Here is an 18521-nt window from a genome sequence, read left to right on the forward strand (position 1 = left end):
GTTTCCAGGTGTTTCCAGGTGTTTCCAGGTGTTTCCAGGTGTTTCCAGGTGTTGGGGAGGACCCCTGCATATGAGAAAACAGTAGTATTAAACCTTTAGTGTCTCCAGCTGTGCAGTCTGATAAATGTCCTCAGGTGATGTCACCTGAGTCAGTGTGGGCGGAGTCTGAAGACAACACCAGACCTCTGGTGTCCACCTTAATCTAACATCCGAGGGTTGGTGGTTGAGGTGCATTGTGGGTAATGTAGGCAGCAGGTTTTTCTGAGGAAGAAGAATGTGTGAATGAAAAAAGAAGATGTCTCTGGTTCAGCTTTGTTGAAACTGTCCATTGTGACAGTGTTACAGGAGAGCAGTGATGAATCTGTGGAGGTCTGTGTTCAGCACTCATGAGGTTTCTATGACAACAGTCATCAGTGTTTGACCCTTCAAATCACAGGAGACAGAAACAGTGGGCTCCAATGAAAGCTGCTTTAAAAGTGGAGCTGAACAGCAGCCACTGTGGTAACAACAAACACTGATGGGATAATGGTTCATGATCAAACAGAATGTAACGGCTGCACAAGCAGAGAAAAGTCATCACATCAGTGAAATGACTCAACTGGTCAAAGCAGACCAAGAGTGGAGATGTAAACCCCTGAGTGTATTGACCTGATCAAGGCTGAGCTTTATTGATTGTTGAACTTTTCATGTTGAAGAGTGAACTTGTGTTTTTTCAAGTGTCATGGTGGAGCTTTAAAGTCTTTCCATAGATTGTGTTGAATGAGACAGAAAGTCCCAGGTGTTTTCTCTCTTGTTGCTGTAGAGGAGAGTCGTATCAGGAAATGTTCAGCTTCAGCCAAGAACACAGGTGTGAATCTATCAGAGCAGAATGGGAGGATTCAGTCTTCTTCTACACACCAGAGCTCAGTGTCATGTTTCTGTGAGGACCTTCTGTGAAAACCAGGCAGCAAACAGAGATTAGATTGAACTGTTGACTGAGTTGAGCTCAGGAGAAATGTTCTGGAGTAGGGATGCCACGGTGTGGAAATGTTCCCACCGGACAATAAGACATGTGTGGGCTCAGTATCTGTAGATTAGACCTCAGTGTTCCCCACACACTGATTTATCTGTGACAGGCCACCACATCAACAATGACGCCACATATTGATTTTCTATTGGTTCACAGTTTCACTGTAGAGCTGCACACACACACACTTCCAGGTTGTACCTGTAGAGTCCACTAAGTGTTGATCACTAGTGTTTTACTGAGGCCAGTTTGTTCATGGATCAACGTGGGCGCTGCCACTGATTCACCACAATGAGCCAGATCTGTTTTATGCAGTGGTGTGTGTTGACTTCTACAGAGAGGCAGCAGAGCCAAGCGATCTGGAGTCAGTTTAAAAACAGTGGAGAATAAAACTGTTTTTCTGAACAAGATTCTGACTCTGGATCAAATCATATGATGGAAGCAGAAATGTAACATCATTTTCCCTCCTTCATCTGCACAACAAAGATTCCCATGAAACTCTGCAGGTCTGAGAGAGAGTGATGAGAATTATTGTTTCATGTCAAACACAATCAGATCAGATGAGCTGAGCCACAGATGTGAAGAGCAGATGTTCATCACATCATCATCTTTTCTCATCAGATGCATTTTAACTTCAGTGTCTTTTATTACAAACTGTCTGATTTTATTCTAACACATTTTATATTTTCTCTCATCACAGACTTGTTAATTGTCGACTCTCAGAGACTCACTGTGAAGTCGTGTCCTCAGCTCTGAAGTCCAACCCCTCCCATCTGAGACACCTGGACCTGAGTGGAAACTGGGACCTGGAGGATTCAGCAGTGAAGCAGCTGTGTGCTGGACTGGAGAGTCCAAACTGTAGACTGGAGACTCTGAGGTCAGTTCACTGACTGGAGCTGTTGTAGTTTTATATTCAGTTCAAATCTGTGAAGTTCCAGTTTTTCATTGGTTGGTTCATTTTCAGGATTTCTGTGTGAAAAAGAAGGAAGATGAGACCAGGAGCAGAGTGGTGATGGGGAGGGTCAGGAGAATCCCCTGGGGTCGTTTGGGGGCCGGGGCCGGACTGATTATTGTGTAGACTAATAATATTGTGTTATATAAAAGTGGTCTACCTCGCTGCACCATCCTGCAGCCTGAACTGAGCCTCACAGCCTCTTGTCTCTCAAGTCTATATTTGCAGTAGGGGGGTAAATGAGCGGCCCCTCCTCAGGTGGTGCAACCCCAGTGTGCCTTGAACTGTGATTGGTCAGCTGCTGACCAATAAGAGCTGTGAAGTGGGGCTGGTACAGAGTCATCAGAGACGTGTTGGTGTTATCAGGGAACGTGTGTGTTCACTGTTCACATTGGTTTGAAGCAGCAGCAGAAAGAGAAGGAGAAAGGTGGAGCAGAGAAGAATGAAGAAGAACAAATACTGGAGGAGGAAGCAGAGAAATGTTCCACAATCACAGAGAGATTCAACATCCAGTAAAGAGCCAGCAGCTGAAATGCTAAGCAGGGCCGTTGTAGCTAGCTGCTAGCTCAGCTCATAGTAAATGTGGCTAGTATAGCTAGCTGCTAGTTGTTGGGCAGCAGCCCTGTGCTTGTGTTAGCTGCTGTTTGTCTCTGTGTGTTATTAACAGCTGGGACTGGTGATCTCCAGGTAAAATGAAGGGTCCCACTCGGCCCCTGGATGAGAGCAGTCACAGTGTTTGTGATTCAGAGCAGCAGAGAATTGACAGAGTTTGATGTTAAAATCAGAAAGTTGATGAGAATCAAACTGCAACAGTCTCACAGATCTTCTGCTGCTGCTGCTGATCTGAACACCAGCAAAGCTGCAGCTCTCTGCAACCAACACATATTGCAGCTGTTGTTGTGTGTTGATGTCAGCACTGCAGCATCATGGGAAGCCACAGACCTTCAGACTGCAACACAAACCAGATCAAAGCAGGGCCAGTGGCTGAGGCGGGAAAGTGGAGACAAGAGGAAACTCAGCTGGGACATGGAGGCAGGAAGGATTAGATTGATGCTGGGAGCAATTTATGAGCAGCTCCCACCTCCCCAACATCATAGTGAATAAACAGGTGAGGAGCCAACATGTCCTCTATGTTCAGGTGGAGCTTCATGTGGCTCCTTCTATCAGGGGCTAAAACAAGCCTGTCTCCAGGCCCACACACCTGGAGACATCAGCAGGTGCTGAGGTGTCTCCCAGCAGCCACTGAGAGTCAGAGCTCAGAGGTGAACTCACTGGAGGCAGAAGGAGACGAGATGGATTTGATTTGTTGGTGAGGGTGAAGGACTCAGGAAGCAGCTTTGAACAGGCGTGATGCAGCTGAAGGCAGGGAGGGACTGGCCAATCAGAGGAGATCCAGGAAAACAGCTCCTAGTTCCTCAGGAGACAGCTGCCACTGATCTGAGAGCAGATGTTGTGTTGTGGTCAGAAACACAGCAGCTTGTGTATGTTGTGGAGCTGACAGTACCATGGGAGGACGCAGGAGAAACGGCCTCTGAGAGGAAACAGCTCAGATACACAGAGCTGGCAGCAGAGGCAGAGGAGCCTGCTCTGAAAGCTGAGCTCCAGGGGAGGTTGGCTGTAGGGGTTTTGTTGGCAGATCAGTCTGGTCCCTGTTACCTGAACTGAGCTGCTCTCACTTCTGTTCTCTTCAAGTCCACGTTGTGCTTCTCTGAACCTGTGCACTGTGAACTCAAAGCGCTCCAGGTGTCCTTCATGTCATATCTAGTTTATTGTGTGTGAACACAACAAAAGCTCAGACTTGATCTTGAAGAATGGAGCTTCTTCTAATCACATGAGTAACACAAGTGGTCATGTGACTGTGGTTCAGGAGCAGTTACCAGAGCAGACTGACACTGACACTCAGAGAAACTCTGTTCATCAACTATCAGACCTAAACCGTGGACGTTGTGCTGAGCTGAAGGGTTGTAGGACTGTGAGCACAGGTTTGATCTCTGCTCTGTGACCTTCATGAACCCCGTCCTCACTCAGTCTGCTCCTCACTGGGGGGTTGATGTGAAAATCAGATGAATTCTACTTCCTCATTCAGTGAAGATCAGCTGAATAAATCTGTGGTGTTTTCCAGCAGGAGGCTCTGAACGTTACCTGAAGGTGAACTGGTTGTTGCTGCAGGTCACAGAATCTGACGGCTCACAGAATGGGCTGTAACACCGGTGGTAGACTGAGGCCGAGCACTCGTCCTCCTCAAGTTCTCAACAGTGACACAAGTTCTTCTTTAAAGATGTGGACACAGAGAAATCTTTTCCCTCCTCCTGTAAATGTGACATTGTGCAGTTGTTTGGTGACTTTGGAACATTGAAGCTGCTCCACCATGTTTGTTCTGAACAGTGTGACTGAGTTCTCACTGTTTGTTCACGTCCTCAGTGTTTTGTTTCTGTGCTGATGTCTGTAGTGTCAGAGAGGGAACAGACTAAACAGACGTGAATCCTCTGATTCTCCTCTGATCACAGACTGAACTGAGGTCAGCAGCAGCTGATCAACCTGTGTTCACACCAACAGCTGTATGAATGTTGTGCTGACATTTGGATGATGTGTGTAGAAGGCTGACATGATGAAGATCCACAATAACAGAAGGACAAAGTCACTCTACTCATTTTAGACAAACATCATTGATCAGGACAAATCTGATTGATTATCAATCATTGATCTACATCTTTGATTCTTTATTCAGATTGAAGAACTGCAGGTTGTCAGAGATCAGCTGTTCTTCTCTGGTCTCAGCTCTGAAGTCCAACCCCTCCCATCTGAGAGAACTGGACCTGAGTGGAAACCAGGACCTGCAGGATCCAGGAGTGAAGGGTCTGTGTGGTTTTCTGCAGAGTCCAGACTGTAGACTGGAGACTCTGAGGTCAGACTCCATGTTTTCTTTCTGTGCTGAGATGAATGTGATGTGAAAGTTGTGTTGACACTGAGCTGCAGACATGAGGCTGATATTATACTGATCCACACTGAGGATCTTCATGGTAAAGTCTGTTTTCTTCTTCTCTGCTTTTAGTCCAGTGACTGTTTCTCTTCAACTTTCACCTCATGACTTTTAAAACACCAACAGAAACACATTGAATCTGTCAGACAATAACTGATCTATAATCAATAGCTGATGGTCCCAACACTTTTATAAGGCTCTGTGATGTTTGTACTGACTCCAGTATTCAAAGCCAAGTTGTCATAGCAACAGGTTGTTTCATCACTTTAAATCCTGTAGGTTTGACTGTGTTAAATATTTGAGCTCAGTCACCAGGTGTCTGTGTCTCTGCCGTTCCATCAACTAGTGAATTTAATATATATTTCTATACATTTGTTCTCATGTCTCCAAACTTCAGCCTGACATGTTTGTTGTCTTTGAAAACTTGAGGATCTTTAGTAGAATCTGCACAACATGAGTTTGTATAGATGGAGCCACAGGTGGAGCTGGCAGAGTTGAAGAGGTGGAGTCACTACGTCTTTATTGAAGCAGCAGCATGTTGTCATGAATATTAATGAGAGCTGTTTTTACTTTGTCTGTTTGACTCTTTGTGGTTTCAAGCAGGAACTTTGTCTCCGAAACTCACATCTTTGATTCTTTATTCAGATTGAGGAGCTGCAGGTTGTCAGAGATCAGCTGTTCTTCTCTGGTCTCAGCTCTGAAGTCCAACCCCTCCCATCTGAGAGAACTGGACCTGAGCTACAACAACCTGAAGCGTTCAGACCTGAAGGATCTCCGTGGTCTCGTGCAGAGTCCAGACTGTAGACTGGAGACTCTGAGGTCAGTAGAGGGGCGGAGTCAGTCCATGCTGCTCTCAGCAGTATTGTACTAAACACAGTTAGTATCAGAGCAAAGATCCAGTGTTTCCTGTGAACCTCCAACCTCCTCAGTGGCTGCTTTCCTCAGTGAAGCTGTGAGAGGAGAACGGGGACAGGCTTCAGGATTGGACAGAAAGACAGAGAGAGAGACAACAGTCAGCCAATCAGAGCAGCCAGAAGCTTGTTGTGATCATGTGTGTGAGTTGATGTGAAGACGACTGTTGTTGTTGTGTTGATGTGTACAGGAAATAAAGCTGATTCCAGCTGACAGCCTCACAGATGGACAGAGACAGTGTCCTCATTCATCAAACTGTCCAATCTGATCTGAGACTGTTTGTTCTCTGGTTTCAACACTAAACAGCTGATCAGTTTCATCTGTGTCACAGCTCTGAGATCAGTGTGATGGAGCCTGACAGTCCCTGGCTCTTAGTGACAGCCTCCATGTTCAGTCAGGTGATGTTTCAGAAGCAGCTCACATGTTGATCAACACACAGAGACTCTGTGTTTAAAGTGACATCAGCTGACAGGTAACAGGAGTGAATCCATCACTGACCTGTTGCTGACTCAGCACTTTGTTTCCACTGTGGACTGAGTGAAATGTGCAGAGTGAACAGACTTGATGCTGAACGTCTCTGCAGGTCTGTGAGCTTCCAGCTCAGTGTGTTCACTCCAACACGTTAACATGAGAGCTGAGAGGAAGCAGCTGCTGCACATCTGGTCTGAACAGGACTGAAGTCCCTGCTGCATCACTGACTGATGAAGTGAGTCTCTGTAAACACTGATTCATCTCCTCTGCTTTCTTCTTCTCTACACAGCTGGAGGCCTTTCTACAGGTGAGAGTGGAGAGGAGAGCTTGATCCAGCAGTGACTGACAGAGGAACCAGAAGAAGTGGAGATGACTCTCAGTGCTGCAGTCTGAACTGATCTGAGAACAGCTCCACTGTCACACACAGAGTCCAGTCCACCATCATCCCTGTGTGTTCCTCTGGATCTGACAGAGCATCATCAGTGTCTCTGGACTTAAAGCTCATCAAGTTCAGCTCTGGACAGTTTCCTTGTTGAGCTTCACAAAGAGGGAATTTCACAGTAAAATGACTTGAACTCTGAAGATTAGTTTGACTCAGACGTTGAAGCCTCATGTTCTTCAGCTGAGCTTTACCAGATATTATTGTACAGGAGGAACATGTTGTTTTTATCCTCCATCTCTTCATTCAAGTTGTGTTAAGGAGGAACAATCACACAGACCAACAACTCTTTCACTGTGTATATGGACATGTGAGTGTTGTTTTCAGACAGGCTTGAAAAATGTTCATCTCTCCATTATAATGCTGAGTCAACAAGTGTCACTGATTCAATGGATCATTCATTAACTGGACTTTAAATCCTCCTTCATGGTCAATAATGTTTTTATATTGACTTCCTGTTTGATTCCTGGTTTCTAATCTTTCATTGTTTTGACATTTTACTCCTCTTTTATTCCATAAAGCTGCCAGTTTATTCCTAAATGACTGTGTGTGTTATTGTTGTGTTGTGTGTTTGTTGTGAAGCTCTTTGTAACACTGGTACTGTCGCTCCTCGTCAGTCCAGCTACGTCCTTTTTGTCTTCTCCCCTAATGTCTCCAGGATTTGTGTTTCCTGTTTTATTTTGATACTCACCTGGTGGTCCCTTCACTTCCTGCCCTCCTGTGTGATTACCTGGCCCCGCCCTAATGTGTTTCACCTGTGTCTCATTGTCCCCCCTCCCCCAGAGTATTTAGTGTCAGTGTTCCCTTCCCTCTGCTCCAGTTCCTCTTGTCCCCCTTGTGACAGTGGTCCAGCCTTTTGGTTCTTTTGTGTATATTTCTCAGTGATCAGTGTGCGACTACTTTCTGTCTTGACCTTTTGACCTTTAGCCTGTCAATCATGTGCTGTCGTCCTGTTGGACTGATTTCTGTGAAGTCGACCTTTTGCCTGAGTGAAGTGTGGCTGTGACATCTCTCATATCTTGGACCTTGTTGAAGAAGAACTCTGAGTTTTCTTTCCAGCTGTTGATTCTCTCTGTGTTTTGTTGAATGACCTTTTCCAGATCCTCACCTTCTTTTCCAGACCGTCAGCTCTTTTATTTTTCCACCAGCAGCATCACAGTCCTGTCTCGTACTTCAGCAGGGGCTGCCTCAGATCTACCCTCCTTCAGAGCAGGAGTTGTAGTATAACATTATAAGTTAATTTCTCTATCTGCTAAATATACTATGTCTCCAATAATGATTACTATAATTACTATACTCATCACAAAAAAGACTGAAGTGTGAAGAATAATGTCACAACATGTGTAAACCGTGTGTATCACTGATTATGTTAAACTCAAGTAAATATATTGTTTTAAAAAAATGCAGCAGGAAAAAGTCGGAACATAATGGTGTATTCCTGGACGAGAACATGGTTTTAAAAAAAAATGTAGTGAAAGAGAATCAGAATATAATGGTGTCCACTGGGCATGGACTTCACGGAAAGAAAAAATAAGCCTCATGAATGTAGTTTATAAGATTTATGTCTAACGAGCTCTGTCCCAGTCTGGATAGATAATGAGGTTTTCATCCAGTCCAGGTCTTCTACTGAAAATGGTTTTGACTGTGAGAAAATAGACATGACCTGGGAGGGGTCAGGTTTGGTGGACACGACAGTTTCGGTGGAGACTGGTGAAATATGAGAGGAGGCGTGGGCAGATTTTGGATTATAAAAGAAGAGGTCACGTATCATGTATTCAGATCAACTTTTTGCTTTGTTGTCGACAATAAATCTCTGCTGCACTGAATTGTGCCTCCTGGTGATCTTTGAAGACTTTGAAGATATTTCTGAACAACTGATAAGATTCCAGACTCAGAATCTGGTCCATGATTGGGGCGTCTGTCCCACATCAGAGTCCTGAGCAGAGTCAGGTCTCGGTGTACGATCAGGACTTGTTGAACGAGCATCAGAATGTGAATCTGCAGCGTTGACTTCAGTCTCAGAACCAACAGGCGTCACTGCCTAAAACTGAAAAGATACTCTGATCTGATCTGTTTTATGCTGCTCAGTTAGTTTGAGTTAGCTCGCTGAAAGTCAGTTCTGCTACATGTGAACGAAGCTCTTCTATTTTCTACTTCAATACAACATGAAGTTACTGTTTATGGTCAGGTGTTGACTTCAAATCTGTTATCAGGTGTGAAAATCAAAGCTTTGTCTTCAGCCACAAATGAATATGAACGGAGTGGCCGCCATCTTGACTGAGATGTGTCCCAATTCAGGAGCCGCATCCTTCAAAGGCTGTGTTTGAAGACCTATTACATCACAGCGGTGCGACTAGACTGTCCCACTTAGAAAAGCTGAGAAATGTGTCCAGAGCACGGATGTATTATTAGACTGAGCGAGTCTGAATATTAAAGTCTAATGATGATGATGTATCATCCAAAAAGGACGATTATTTATCACCTTAAAAAGATTGAATTTAACTCCCATCCTGTAACTGAATCTCAAGGAGTTTCATTTCGTTTTTAGATGGAAAGTGGAAAATGTTGTGTGAAGAACCCACATCTCAGTTTGTGTCCTTCAGTCCACAGACAGTGGTTTACATGTTACAGAGCAGGTCGTTAGTTTGGCTCTTACAAACTACATGTGGCTCAGTTTGACAGAAAGTCGTCACAAATAACAGCTTCACTTTCACGTACTGCACTAAACTTTACTGACAATATTAAACACAATGAAGTATTTAACAGTGACTTCATGAATAAATATATATTTAAATTCAAGTAAAACTGAAAAGCTTTGCTGGATCAGAGATAATGAGAAAAATCACCACGGTCAAATAATCAACAGGTGTTTGATTTACTCCACTGTAAATAAACCAATGTTTTCTCCTGACAGCAGAGGTTGGAGGGGACAGGACATGTGGAGGTTGGGCCTGTTATAATACCTCCACCCAGTCCTGACTGTAGCATATAGCTGTGGAGAACAGTGGGAAATAGACAGAGGGCTCAGTAATGACAAGACATAAAGCTTCACTGCAGCACTGCACAGTTTTAGTTGGTTTTTTAAAGAAGACATGTCGTATAAATCTGCTTCTCAATGAGAGACAGTGAACGTAATATAATACATCCAGGTTTAATAATACATCCATGAATATAGACTCACACAGACTGACAGAGTTTCCTCTGTGTTTGGAAACATGTCCTCACGGTGCTGGATGGATCATGTTGTTTGAAGAACTCGTCGATTGTTTGTTCTGAAAAGTTAAAGGTCTTCATGTTAAATATTGTATCGTTAATACACCTGCTCCATAACGTGTTTTTATTTATCTTCAATAATCAATAATCAGGAGAGTCACATGATTGTCCACAGTCCGCAGTCGATGGCTTTTCGTCATTCTGATCTATGACATCATAGACACACCTGGACTTGATGAGGTCAGTGTTCAGCCCGGTCTCCAGGACGACAGGGTCACGCATCACTAACTGGTCTGAGGTCTGTCACTAGTTTCTGCAGAGGCCTGAACAGACTGGTGATGTCACACAGGTTTATACAGGCGGGGCTCACACACCTGAGACCGGAGAGGCCGGTCTGGGACCAGCTGAAGACCTGCTGGGGGGTAACACAGTGACGCTGCTGGTTCTACTGGCTGACGTCCTTCAGTCAGTCACAGGAGCAGGTCAGAGGTCAGAGGTCATCTGTGGGGTTCAGCTCATGTAGAGGTGAGGGGGTGAGGAGCTGGAAAATTAGTGTCAGTTAATGAGTGTGGGGGGGGGCACATAGAGAGGAGGTTCAGGCTGGGTCACTGAACACAATGGGACAGGTGGAGGGACAGGGGGACAGGTGGAGGGACAGATGGACAGGGGGACAGGTGGAGGGACAGATGGACAGATGGACAGGTGGACAGGTGGAGGGACAGATGGACAGATGGACAGGTGGAGGGACAGATGGACAGGTGGACAGATGGACAGATGGACGGACAGGTGGACAGGTGGAGGGACAGGGGGACAGGTGGAGGGACAGATGGACAGGGGGACAGGTGGAGGGACAGATGGACAGGGGGACAGGTGGAGGGACAGGGGGACAGGTGGAGGGACAGATGGACAGGGGGACAGACAGATGGACAGGGGGACAGGTGGTGTGGGGAGGTCAGAGGGAGGAGTCAGGGGAGTACAGAGAGGATGATGATGATGAAGACAGTGGGTCAGGTAGTTGTTCAGGATGTTACTGTGAGGTCACTTTGTTAGGATACCCCCTGATTTGTTAGGTTACCCCTGATTTGTTAGGTTACCCCTGATTTGTTAGGTACCCCTGATTTGTTAGGTTACCCCTGATTTGTTAGGATACCCCCTGATTTGTTAGGTACCCCTGATTTGTTAGGTTACCCCTGATTTGTTAGGTTACCCCTGATTTGTTAGGTACCCCTGATTTGTTAGGTACCCCTGATTTGTTAGGTACCCCTGATTTGTTAGGTTACCCCCTGATTTGTTAGGTTACCCCTGATTTGTTAGGATACCCCCTGATTTGTTAGGTACCCCTGATTTGTTAGGTTACCCCTGATTTGTTAGGTTACCCCTGATTTGTTAGGATACCCCCTGATTTGTTAGGTTACCCCTGATTTGTTAGGTTACCCCTGATTTGTTAGGATACCCCCTGATTTGTTAGGATACCCCCTGATTTGTTAGGTACCCCTGATTTGTTAGGTTACCCCTGATTTGTTAGGTTACCCCTGATTTGTTAGGTTACCCCTGATTTGTTAGGTTACCCCTGATTTGTTAGGTTACCCCTGATTTGTTAGGTTACCCCTGATTTGTTAGGTACCCCTGATTTGTTAGGTTACCCCTGATTTGTTAGGTACCCCTGCTGGACCTGGTTGGACCCTTTCACCTTCAGAACTGTCTCAGTTCTTCACGGCCCAGATCCAACAAGCTGCAGGAGACGTTCCTCACAGATTTGGTCCATATTGACCTGATGACATCACACAGCTGCTGCTGTCTCCTGCTCCACCTCGTCCCACAGTTCTGGACGGAGACCTGACTGGAGGACACCTGAGGACGGGCAGAACATCTGCTTCGTGTTGTTCGTCCACAGATGCTGAGAGAGAACAGGAGAGCTGCAGCTCCCTGGATGTTTGCTCCTTTTAAAACCAGCCTCTGTGAGCCCTGGGGGGGAACACCAGCAGCTTCTGAAGCAGTCAGACAGGCTCCAACAACCACGCCACGAACAGAGTCCCTGAGCCCCCGCTCCTCCTCGTCCTGATGCTCGGCTTGAACTTGTACAGCCAGGGCCCACTCCGTGAGCCTGGTTTACAGGACAGGAGCAGGGGCAGGTGTCAGGTTTAAACAACTCAAGACATTATTAAAAATACAAAGAGAGAAGACACAGAGTTAGAGCTCTTTTTACTCGCGAGGAGAACGGACAGAGATGCACTCAGTTACACTCTCCAAACCGCTCTGAGTACATCTTGCCGTCTCCTCTTTTTTTATTTCCTTAGGGTGGTCCCTAGTTACATGAGAGATGCAGCCTCTAAAGGATGGGAAAACACAGGCTGCACTCCTTATCTGAAAACGTTATGAGAATGCTTTCTATTCTAGCAGGTGTGTTCAAGGTCTAAGACCGTGCTATTCTATCAGTTGCATAGTTTCTCAGTACATCCCTCTGCTCTAATTAAAGGAGTTTCATGTTTATCTCTTCAGTGTGGTTTCACTCTGTGCCCCGTCCTTGACTCTGCATGTGAGTCCTCCTGATGAATCTGAAAGACAGCTTGCACAACATTCTACAGGCACACAGGCATATGTGTAACTCTTAAACAGTGTAAGCAAATGTAAGATAACTTTTATGTATAATAATTCCAACAGCAGGAGAGGCTGACATGGAGCCATGGACTTCAGGAGGCAGTGAGAGTGCAGCTTTACTTTACTCCGTCTTTGCTTCAGGGATTTAGATCTCGGCTTATGGAAGAAGAAGAAGCAGACAAAGAAGGAGAAGAAGGTTTTGTGAGAGACGTGATTATGTGTGTTGATGTATTTGTAGAAATCCGTGTTGAGACGCTGTGCCGCCATGATTCCTCCGACACAGCAGGGGGCGGTGCTCCGCTGCACAGCTGGTTGTGACCCGCTAGAAACACAGAAGAAGAGCGGGAGGCGGAAGAAGAGGAAGAAGAAGACGTGGAGGCCTGGTCTCTGGTCTCCGTCGTGTGCTCGGACAGAAGCTCACCTGTGTACAGACCAGTGCTTAGTTACACCGCCATGGACGTGTCCGTGTACCTGGCAGCCGCCGCCCTCCTCATCGTCCTCATCGTGTTCGTGCTGAAGGTCCGCGGGAAAACGCAGCAGGGTGAGCCTCGGCTGATGCTAATGCTAACTGTTAGCATCGCGTTTATCTGGCTGCTGCTTTGACGTGAAGCCTGTCAGAGGTCAAAGGTCAGATATAGTGTAATAATGACGTCAGGGCATGTCTCCGCGGTGAAGGAGAAAGCGACGGTTAACACTGACCCCGCGCTACGTCACCGCTCACCTGTCGTCACTCACCTGTCGTCACTCACCTGTCGTCACTGCAGCCGCTCAGGTCTCCCGGTCTTATCCTCGGGTTTACGGTCGTACAGGTGTAACCTGCAGACCACTTCCTGTAGTAAAGGTCTGACTGTTGTCAGGCTGTGGCTCCTGAGGTGACGTGGCTCTGTTTACCTGCAGCTCCACACCTGATCAGGGTGAACTGACTTCAGACCAGCACTGTGACCAGGTCAGACCCGATACACATCTGGACCCTGTTGTTTTAATGTGTGAAGCTCTTTAAGTCTGACGGGACAGAGGAGACTCTTATTGTGTTAACCACAGGAAGCAGTAGTCCTCTGACCTCTGACCTCAGGGTTAGGCTAACTGGTCTCTTCTCAGTCTGAGGCCTCTGCAGCCCTGAGGTGGCGGTCTGATCTGTTCCTGATGTGAGTGATGGGTGTCACAGAGGTGGTGGTCTGATGTGTTCTGTGCTCAGCTGACGAGGAGCAGCGGCGGGATGTGGTCCGAGCCGCGGGCCCCCCCCGGCAGGCGGCAGAGGAGAGAGGAGCTGGGATGCCCCGCCGGAGGAGGAACATGGCGGCGGTGATGGCCAACAGACGACCACAGAGAGAGGCTGTGGGACACGGTAAACACTCACCTGTGCCTCTGTTTACCTGAGACAGTGTCATCAGCTGGTCAACATCCAATCAGAAACAGTGATCAGAACAATCACCTCTGACCGGAGCAGCTTTCAAACTGCCTTATTGATTATTGATTATCATTCATAAGTGACTGATCAGAAGTGTCCCAGACAGTCAGCACAGACCAGGACCCAGATCAGACCCGGATCAGACCCGGATCAGACCAGGATCAGACCCAGATCAGACCCAGATCAGACCCGGATAAGACCAGGACCAGATTTAGATCAGACCCGGATCAGACCAGGATCAGACCAGGACCAGATTTAGATCAGACCCGGATCAGACCAGGATCAGACCCAGATCAGACCCGGATCAGACCAGGATCAGATTTAGATCAGACCCGGATCAGACCAGGATCAGACCCGGATCAGACCAGGACCAGATTTAGATCAGACCCGGATCAGACCAGGATCAGACCCAGATCAGACCAGGACCAGATTTAGATCAGACCAGGATCAGACCCAGATCAGATTTAGATCAGACCAGGACCAGATTTAGATCAGACCCGGATCAGACCAGGATCAGACCCGGATCAGACCAGGACCAGATTTAGATCAGACCCGGATCAGACCAGGATAAGACCCAGATCAGACCAGGACCAGATTTAGATCAGACCAGGATCAGACCCAGATCAGATTTAGATCAGACCAGGATCAGATTTAGATCAGACCAGGATCAGACCCAGATCAGATTTAGATCAGACCAGGATCAGATTTAGATCAGACCCAGATCAGACCAGGACCAGAACTCCTATAACCAGGGAGTAGAAACAGGGGCGTGTCCTGTGATGTGAAGACCATGTGCTGCTGCTTTCAGAGGAGGAAGACGTGGAAGAAGAAGAGCTGGAGCAGAGTTTCCAGCCGACGGCGAAGGTCGGAGCCAAGAAGCAGAAGAAGCTGGAGGAGAAACAGGCCAAGAAAGCCCAGAGAGAGGTGAGGGGGGGGGGCACTGCATACTGCTCAGAGCTGGGGGGGGGCACAGGCACTCTGGACACTCTTCTCCCACAATGCAGTGCACAGCGGAAATGGAGAAAGTGGTGAATAACCTGAACTGTGTGTGTGTGTGTTGCGTCTCCAGGCGGAGATGGAGGAGAGGGAGGAGAGGAAGAGGATGCAGGAGCTCAGAGAGCAGGAGAGGCGGCAGGAGGAGGAGAGGGAGCGGCTGCTGGAACAGAAACAGGTCTGACTCTCTCACCAGCTCCTCCTCCCTGTGAGGGCGAACGAGGAGGCGCTGACACTCTGCTCTGTGTTCAGGAGGAGGAGGAGCGTCGAGCCAAGGAGGAGCAGGAGAGGAGGGAGGAGGACGAGTACCTCAAACTCAAGGCCTCCTTCATCATAGAAGACCAGGGAGAGGAGGAGCAGCTGAGTGAGGACCAGGTCAGACCAGTCCAGCACCCGCTCTCAGTCCTGTGATGTCACAGATTTCAGCTAATCACTGTTTGTGTTTCGGTCTTAGTCTCGAAATCTGCTGCAAGACTTCATCCAGTACATCGAGGTGAGACTGAGACCACATCCAGTCCGGACTGGACAACATGAGACCACATCCAGTCCGGACTGGACCACATGAGACCACATCCAGTCCGGACTGGACAACATGAGACCACATCCAGTCCGGACTGGACCACATGAGACCACATCCAGTCCAGACTTGACAACATGAGACCACAACCAGTCCAGACTGGACCACATGAGACCACATCCAGTCCAGACTTGACAACATGAGACCACAACCAGTCCAGACTGGACCACATGAGACCACATCCAGTCCAGACTTGACAACATGAGACCACATCCAGTCCAGACTGGACCACATGAGACCACATCCAGTCCAGACTTGACAACATGAGACCACATCCAGTCTGGACTGGACCACGTGACCTCAGGGTCTGACAATGTCCCTCTGTCTTGCAGAGCTCTAAGGTGGTCCTCCTGGAGGACCTGGCCTCCCACTTTGGGATGAGGACTCAGGATGCTATCACCAGACTGCAGGACCTGTTAGCTGAAGGCTCCCTCACAGGTGAGTCTGAGCAGGGCAGGTGTGGGTGTGGCCTCTCAGAGTGAAGTCACATGATCATCAGTCAACTGTAGCAACTATAACGACTATAACAGCTGCAACAGCTGCAACAACTATAGCAGCTGCAACAACTTTAACAGCTGCAACAACTGTAACAACTATAACAACTTTAACAACTATAACAACTTTAACAGCTGCAACAACTATAACAACTTTAACAGCTGCAACAACTATAACAACTATAACAGCTGCAACAGCTGCAACAACTATAACAACTATAACAACTTTAACAGCTGCAACAACTATAACAACTATAACAGCTGCAACAGCTGCAACAACTATAGCAGCTGCAACAACTTTAACAGCTGCAACAACTATAACAACTTTAACAGCTGCAACAACTGTAACAACTATAACAACTTTAACAACTATAACAACTTTAACAGCTGCAACAACTATAACAACTTTAACAGCTGCAACAACTGTAACAACTATAACAACTTTAACAACTATAACAACTTTAACAGCTGCAACAACTATAACAACTTTAACAGCTGCAACAACTGTAACAACTATAACAACTTTAACAACTATAACAACTATAACAGCTGCAACAACTATAACAACTTTAACAGCTGCAACAACTATAACAACTTTAACAGCTGCAACAACTGTAACAACTATAACAACTTTAACAACTATAACAACTATAACAGCTGCAACAACTATAACAACTTTAACAGCTGCAACAACTTTAACAGCTGCAACAACTATAACAACTTTAACAGCTGCAACAACTTTAACAGCTGCAACAACTTTAACAGCTGCAACAACTATAACAACTTTAACAGCTGCAACAACTTTAACAGCTGCAACAACTATAACAACTTTAACAGCTGCAACAACTATAACAACTTTAACAGCTGCAACAACTTTAACAGCTGCAACAACTATAACAACTATAACAGCTGCAACAGCTGCAACAACTATAGCAGCTGCAACAACTTTAACAGCTGCAACAACTATAACAACTTTAACAGCTGCAACAACTGTAACAACTATAACAACTTTAACAACTATAACAACTTTAACAGCTGCAACAACTTTAACAACTTTAACAGCTGCAACAACTATAACAACTTTAACTGCTGCAACAATTATAACAACTATAACAACTTTAACTGCTGCAACAATTATAACAGCTGCAACAGCTGCAATAACTAACAACTGTAACAGCTGCAACAACTTCAACAGCTGCAATAACTATAACAACTGCAACAGCTGCAACAACTATAACAGCTGCAACTACTGTAACAACTGCAACAACTATAACAACTGTAACAGCTGCAACAGTTGTAACACTGCAAAAATAACGATTGTAACAGCTGCTACAACTACAACAGCTGTAACAGCTACAACAATAACGGTTCTAACAGCTGCAACACGTATACTGCTGTGGTGATATATGCTGCTTTAAGGTGTTGCTGACTGTTGCTCTGTGTTGCTGACTTTGCTCTGCATTGCTGACTGTTGCCCTGTATGATGCTGACGTTGCTCTGTGTTGCTGACTGTTGCCCTGTATGATGCTGACTGTTGCCCTGCATGATGCTGACTGTTGCCCTGTATGATGCTGACGTTGCTGTGTTGCTGACTGTTGCCCTGTATGATGCTGACTGTTGCCCTGCATGATGCTGACGTTGCTGCGTTGCTGACTGTTGCCCTGTATGATGCTGACGTTGCTCTGTGTTGCTGACTGTTGCCCTGTATGATGCTGACTGTTGCCCTGCATGATGCTGACTGTTGCCCTGTATGATGCTGACGTTGCTGTGTTGCTGACTGTTGCCCTGTATGATGCTGACTGTTGCCCTGCATGATGCTGACGTTGCTGCGTTGCTGACTGTTGCCCTGTATGATGCTGACTGTTGCCCTGCATGATGCTGACGTTGCTGCGTTGCTGACTGTTGCCCTGCATGATGCTGACGTTGCTGCGTTGCTGACTGTTGCCCTGTATGATGCTGACGTTGCCCTGTGTTGCTGTTGTCGTCCTGCAGGGGTGATTGACGACAGAGGGAAGTTCATCTCCATCACTCCAGAGGAGCTGGACTCTGTGGCTCTCTTCATCAGACAGAGGGGCAGAGTCTCCATCACAGAACTGGCTCAGGCCAGCAACTCTCTGATCAACCTGATGCCCGAGGACCGCAGCACCGCCTGAGGGACCCCACACCACCGTCCTCATGAGACCGCTGAGGAGGAATCTGAACCCAGATCTGTTTTGAGCCCGATGTAAACACAGACCAGATCACAGCTCAGTACCTGGACTCGGGTAGACCAGGACCTGAGCTGAAGTAAACTCTGTCTACACTGTGAGACGAAGCATCAACATAAAAACCATCAAACAGTCTGACTCCTGTCCTCGTCTTTTCTGAGTTTGGTCGCTTCCTGTCACATGACCTTTAGTACTGGTTCAATAATCAGAGTCTCAACATGTACTAATGAAACATCACACACACGTCTACACCCACAACCTGACCTCTGAC

General features: G+C 46.7%; 3 protein-coding genes and 1 long non-coding RNA gene across 11 annotated transcripts in view; 2 read left to right on the forward strand and 2 right to left on the reverse strand.

Annotated features, from left to right (window-relative positions):
• LOC139609385 (protein NLRC3-like) overlaps positions 1 to 7974 on the forward strand; it is a 175728-nt gene extending 167754 nt beyond the window's left edge. For 3 of the 7 annotated variants that reach the window (XM_071463850.1, XM_071463849.1, XM_071463846.1), the window contains 3 exons: positions 4687 to 4863; positions 5584 to 5761; positions 6634 to 7974. In XM_071463850.1, the coding sequence (XP_071319951.1) occupies positions 4687 to 4863; positions 5584 to 5761; positions 6634 to 6663 (385 nt within the window). In that variant the 3' untranslated portion in view covers positions 6664 to 7974. The remainder of the gene's footprint in view (positions 1 to 4686; positions 4864 to 5583; positions 5762 to 6633) is intronic. The other 4 variants (XM_071463848.1, XM_071463845.1, XM_071463844.1 and 1 more) reach the window with 2 other exon arrangements.
• The window catches only part of LOC139609388 (CD59B glycoprotein-like), a 225759-nt gene that overhangs the window by 170487 nt on the left and 36751 nt on the right, over positions 1 to 18521 (reverse strand). The gene's annotated exons all lie outside the window — the stretch shown is intronic.
• On the reverse strand, positions 9174 to 12100 carry LOC139609413 (uncharacterized). The gene is made up of 3 exons (XR_011685219.1): positions 11664 to 12100; positions 10348 to 10514; positions 9174 to 10032 (listed from the first exon to the last, which is right to left on the reverse strand). It is a non-coding gene; the product is annotated as an uncharacterized lncRNA (long non-coding RNA).
• Positions 12894 to 18385, forward strand: LOC139609412 (DDRGK domain-containing protein 1-like). Of its 2 annotated transcripts, none has more exons than XM_071463928.1 (8): positions 12894 to 13112; positions 13767 to 13916; positions 14797 to 14903; positions 15049 to 15150; positions 15225 to 15347; positions 15427 to 15465; positions 15882 to 15987; positions 18036 to 18385. In XM_071463928.1, exons 1-8 carry the CDS (start codon positions 13025 to 13027, stop codon positions 18194 to 18196), a joined length of 876 nt encoding a protein of 291 aa, XP_071320029.1. In that variant the 5' UTR covers positions 12894 to 13024; the 3' UTR covers positions 18197 to 18385. The 2 variants fall into 2 exon arrangements, with proteins under 2 accessions (XP_071320029.1, XP_071320027.1); XM_071463926.1 differs by having other exon boundaries at positions 12896 to 13112; positions 14788 to 14903.

This window comes from Trachinotus anak, unplaced genomic scaffold, assembly GCF_046630095.1.
Source record: "Trachinotus anak isolate AG129_WGS33_773 ecotype Australia unplaced genomic scaffold, CSIRO_AGI_Tana_v1 ptg000026l, whole genome shotgun sequence".
Classification (NCBI taxonomy): Eukaryota; Metazoa; Chordata; class Actinopteri; order Carangiformes; family Carangidae; genus Trachinotus; species Trachinotus anak.

Excerpts from the sequence above, each read along its gene's own strand:
- LOC139609412 (XM_071463926.1), top strand. The coding sequence starts at position 13,025 with ATGGACGTGTCCGTGTACCTGGCAGCCGCCGCCCTCCTCATCGTCCTC. Across the intron at positions 13,113-13,766 it reads CCGCGGGAAAACGCAGCAGG|CTGACGAGGAGCAGCGGCGG; the intron begins GTGAGCCTCGGC and ends TTCTGTGCTCAG. Across the intron at positions 15,151-15,224 it reads GGCTGCTGGAACAGAAACAG|GAGGAGGAGGAGCGTCGAGC; the intron begins GTCTGACTCTCT and ends CTCTGTGTTCAG.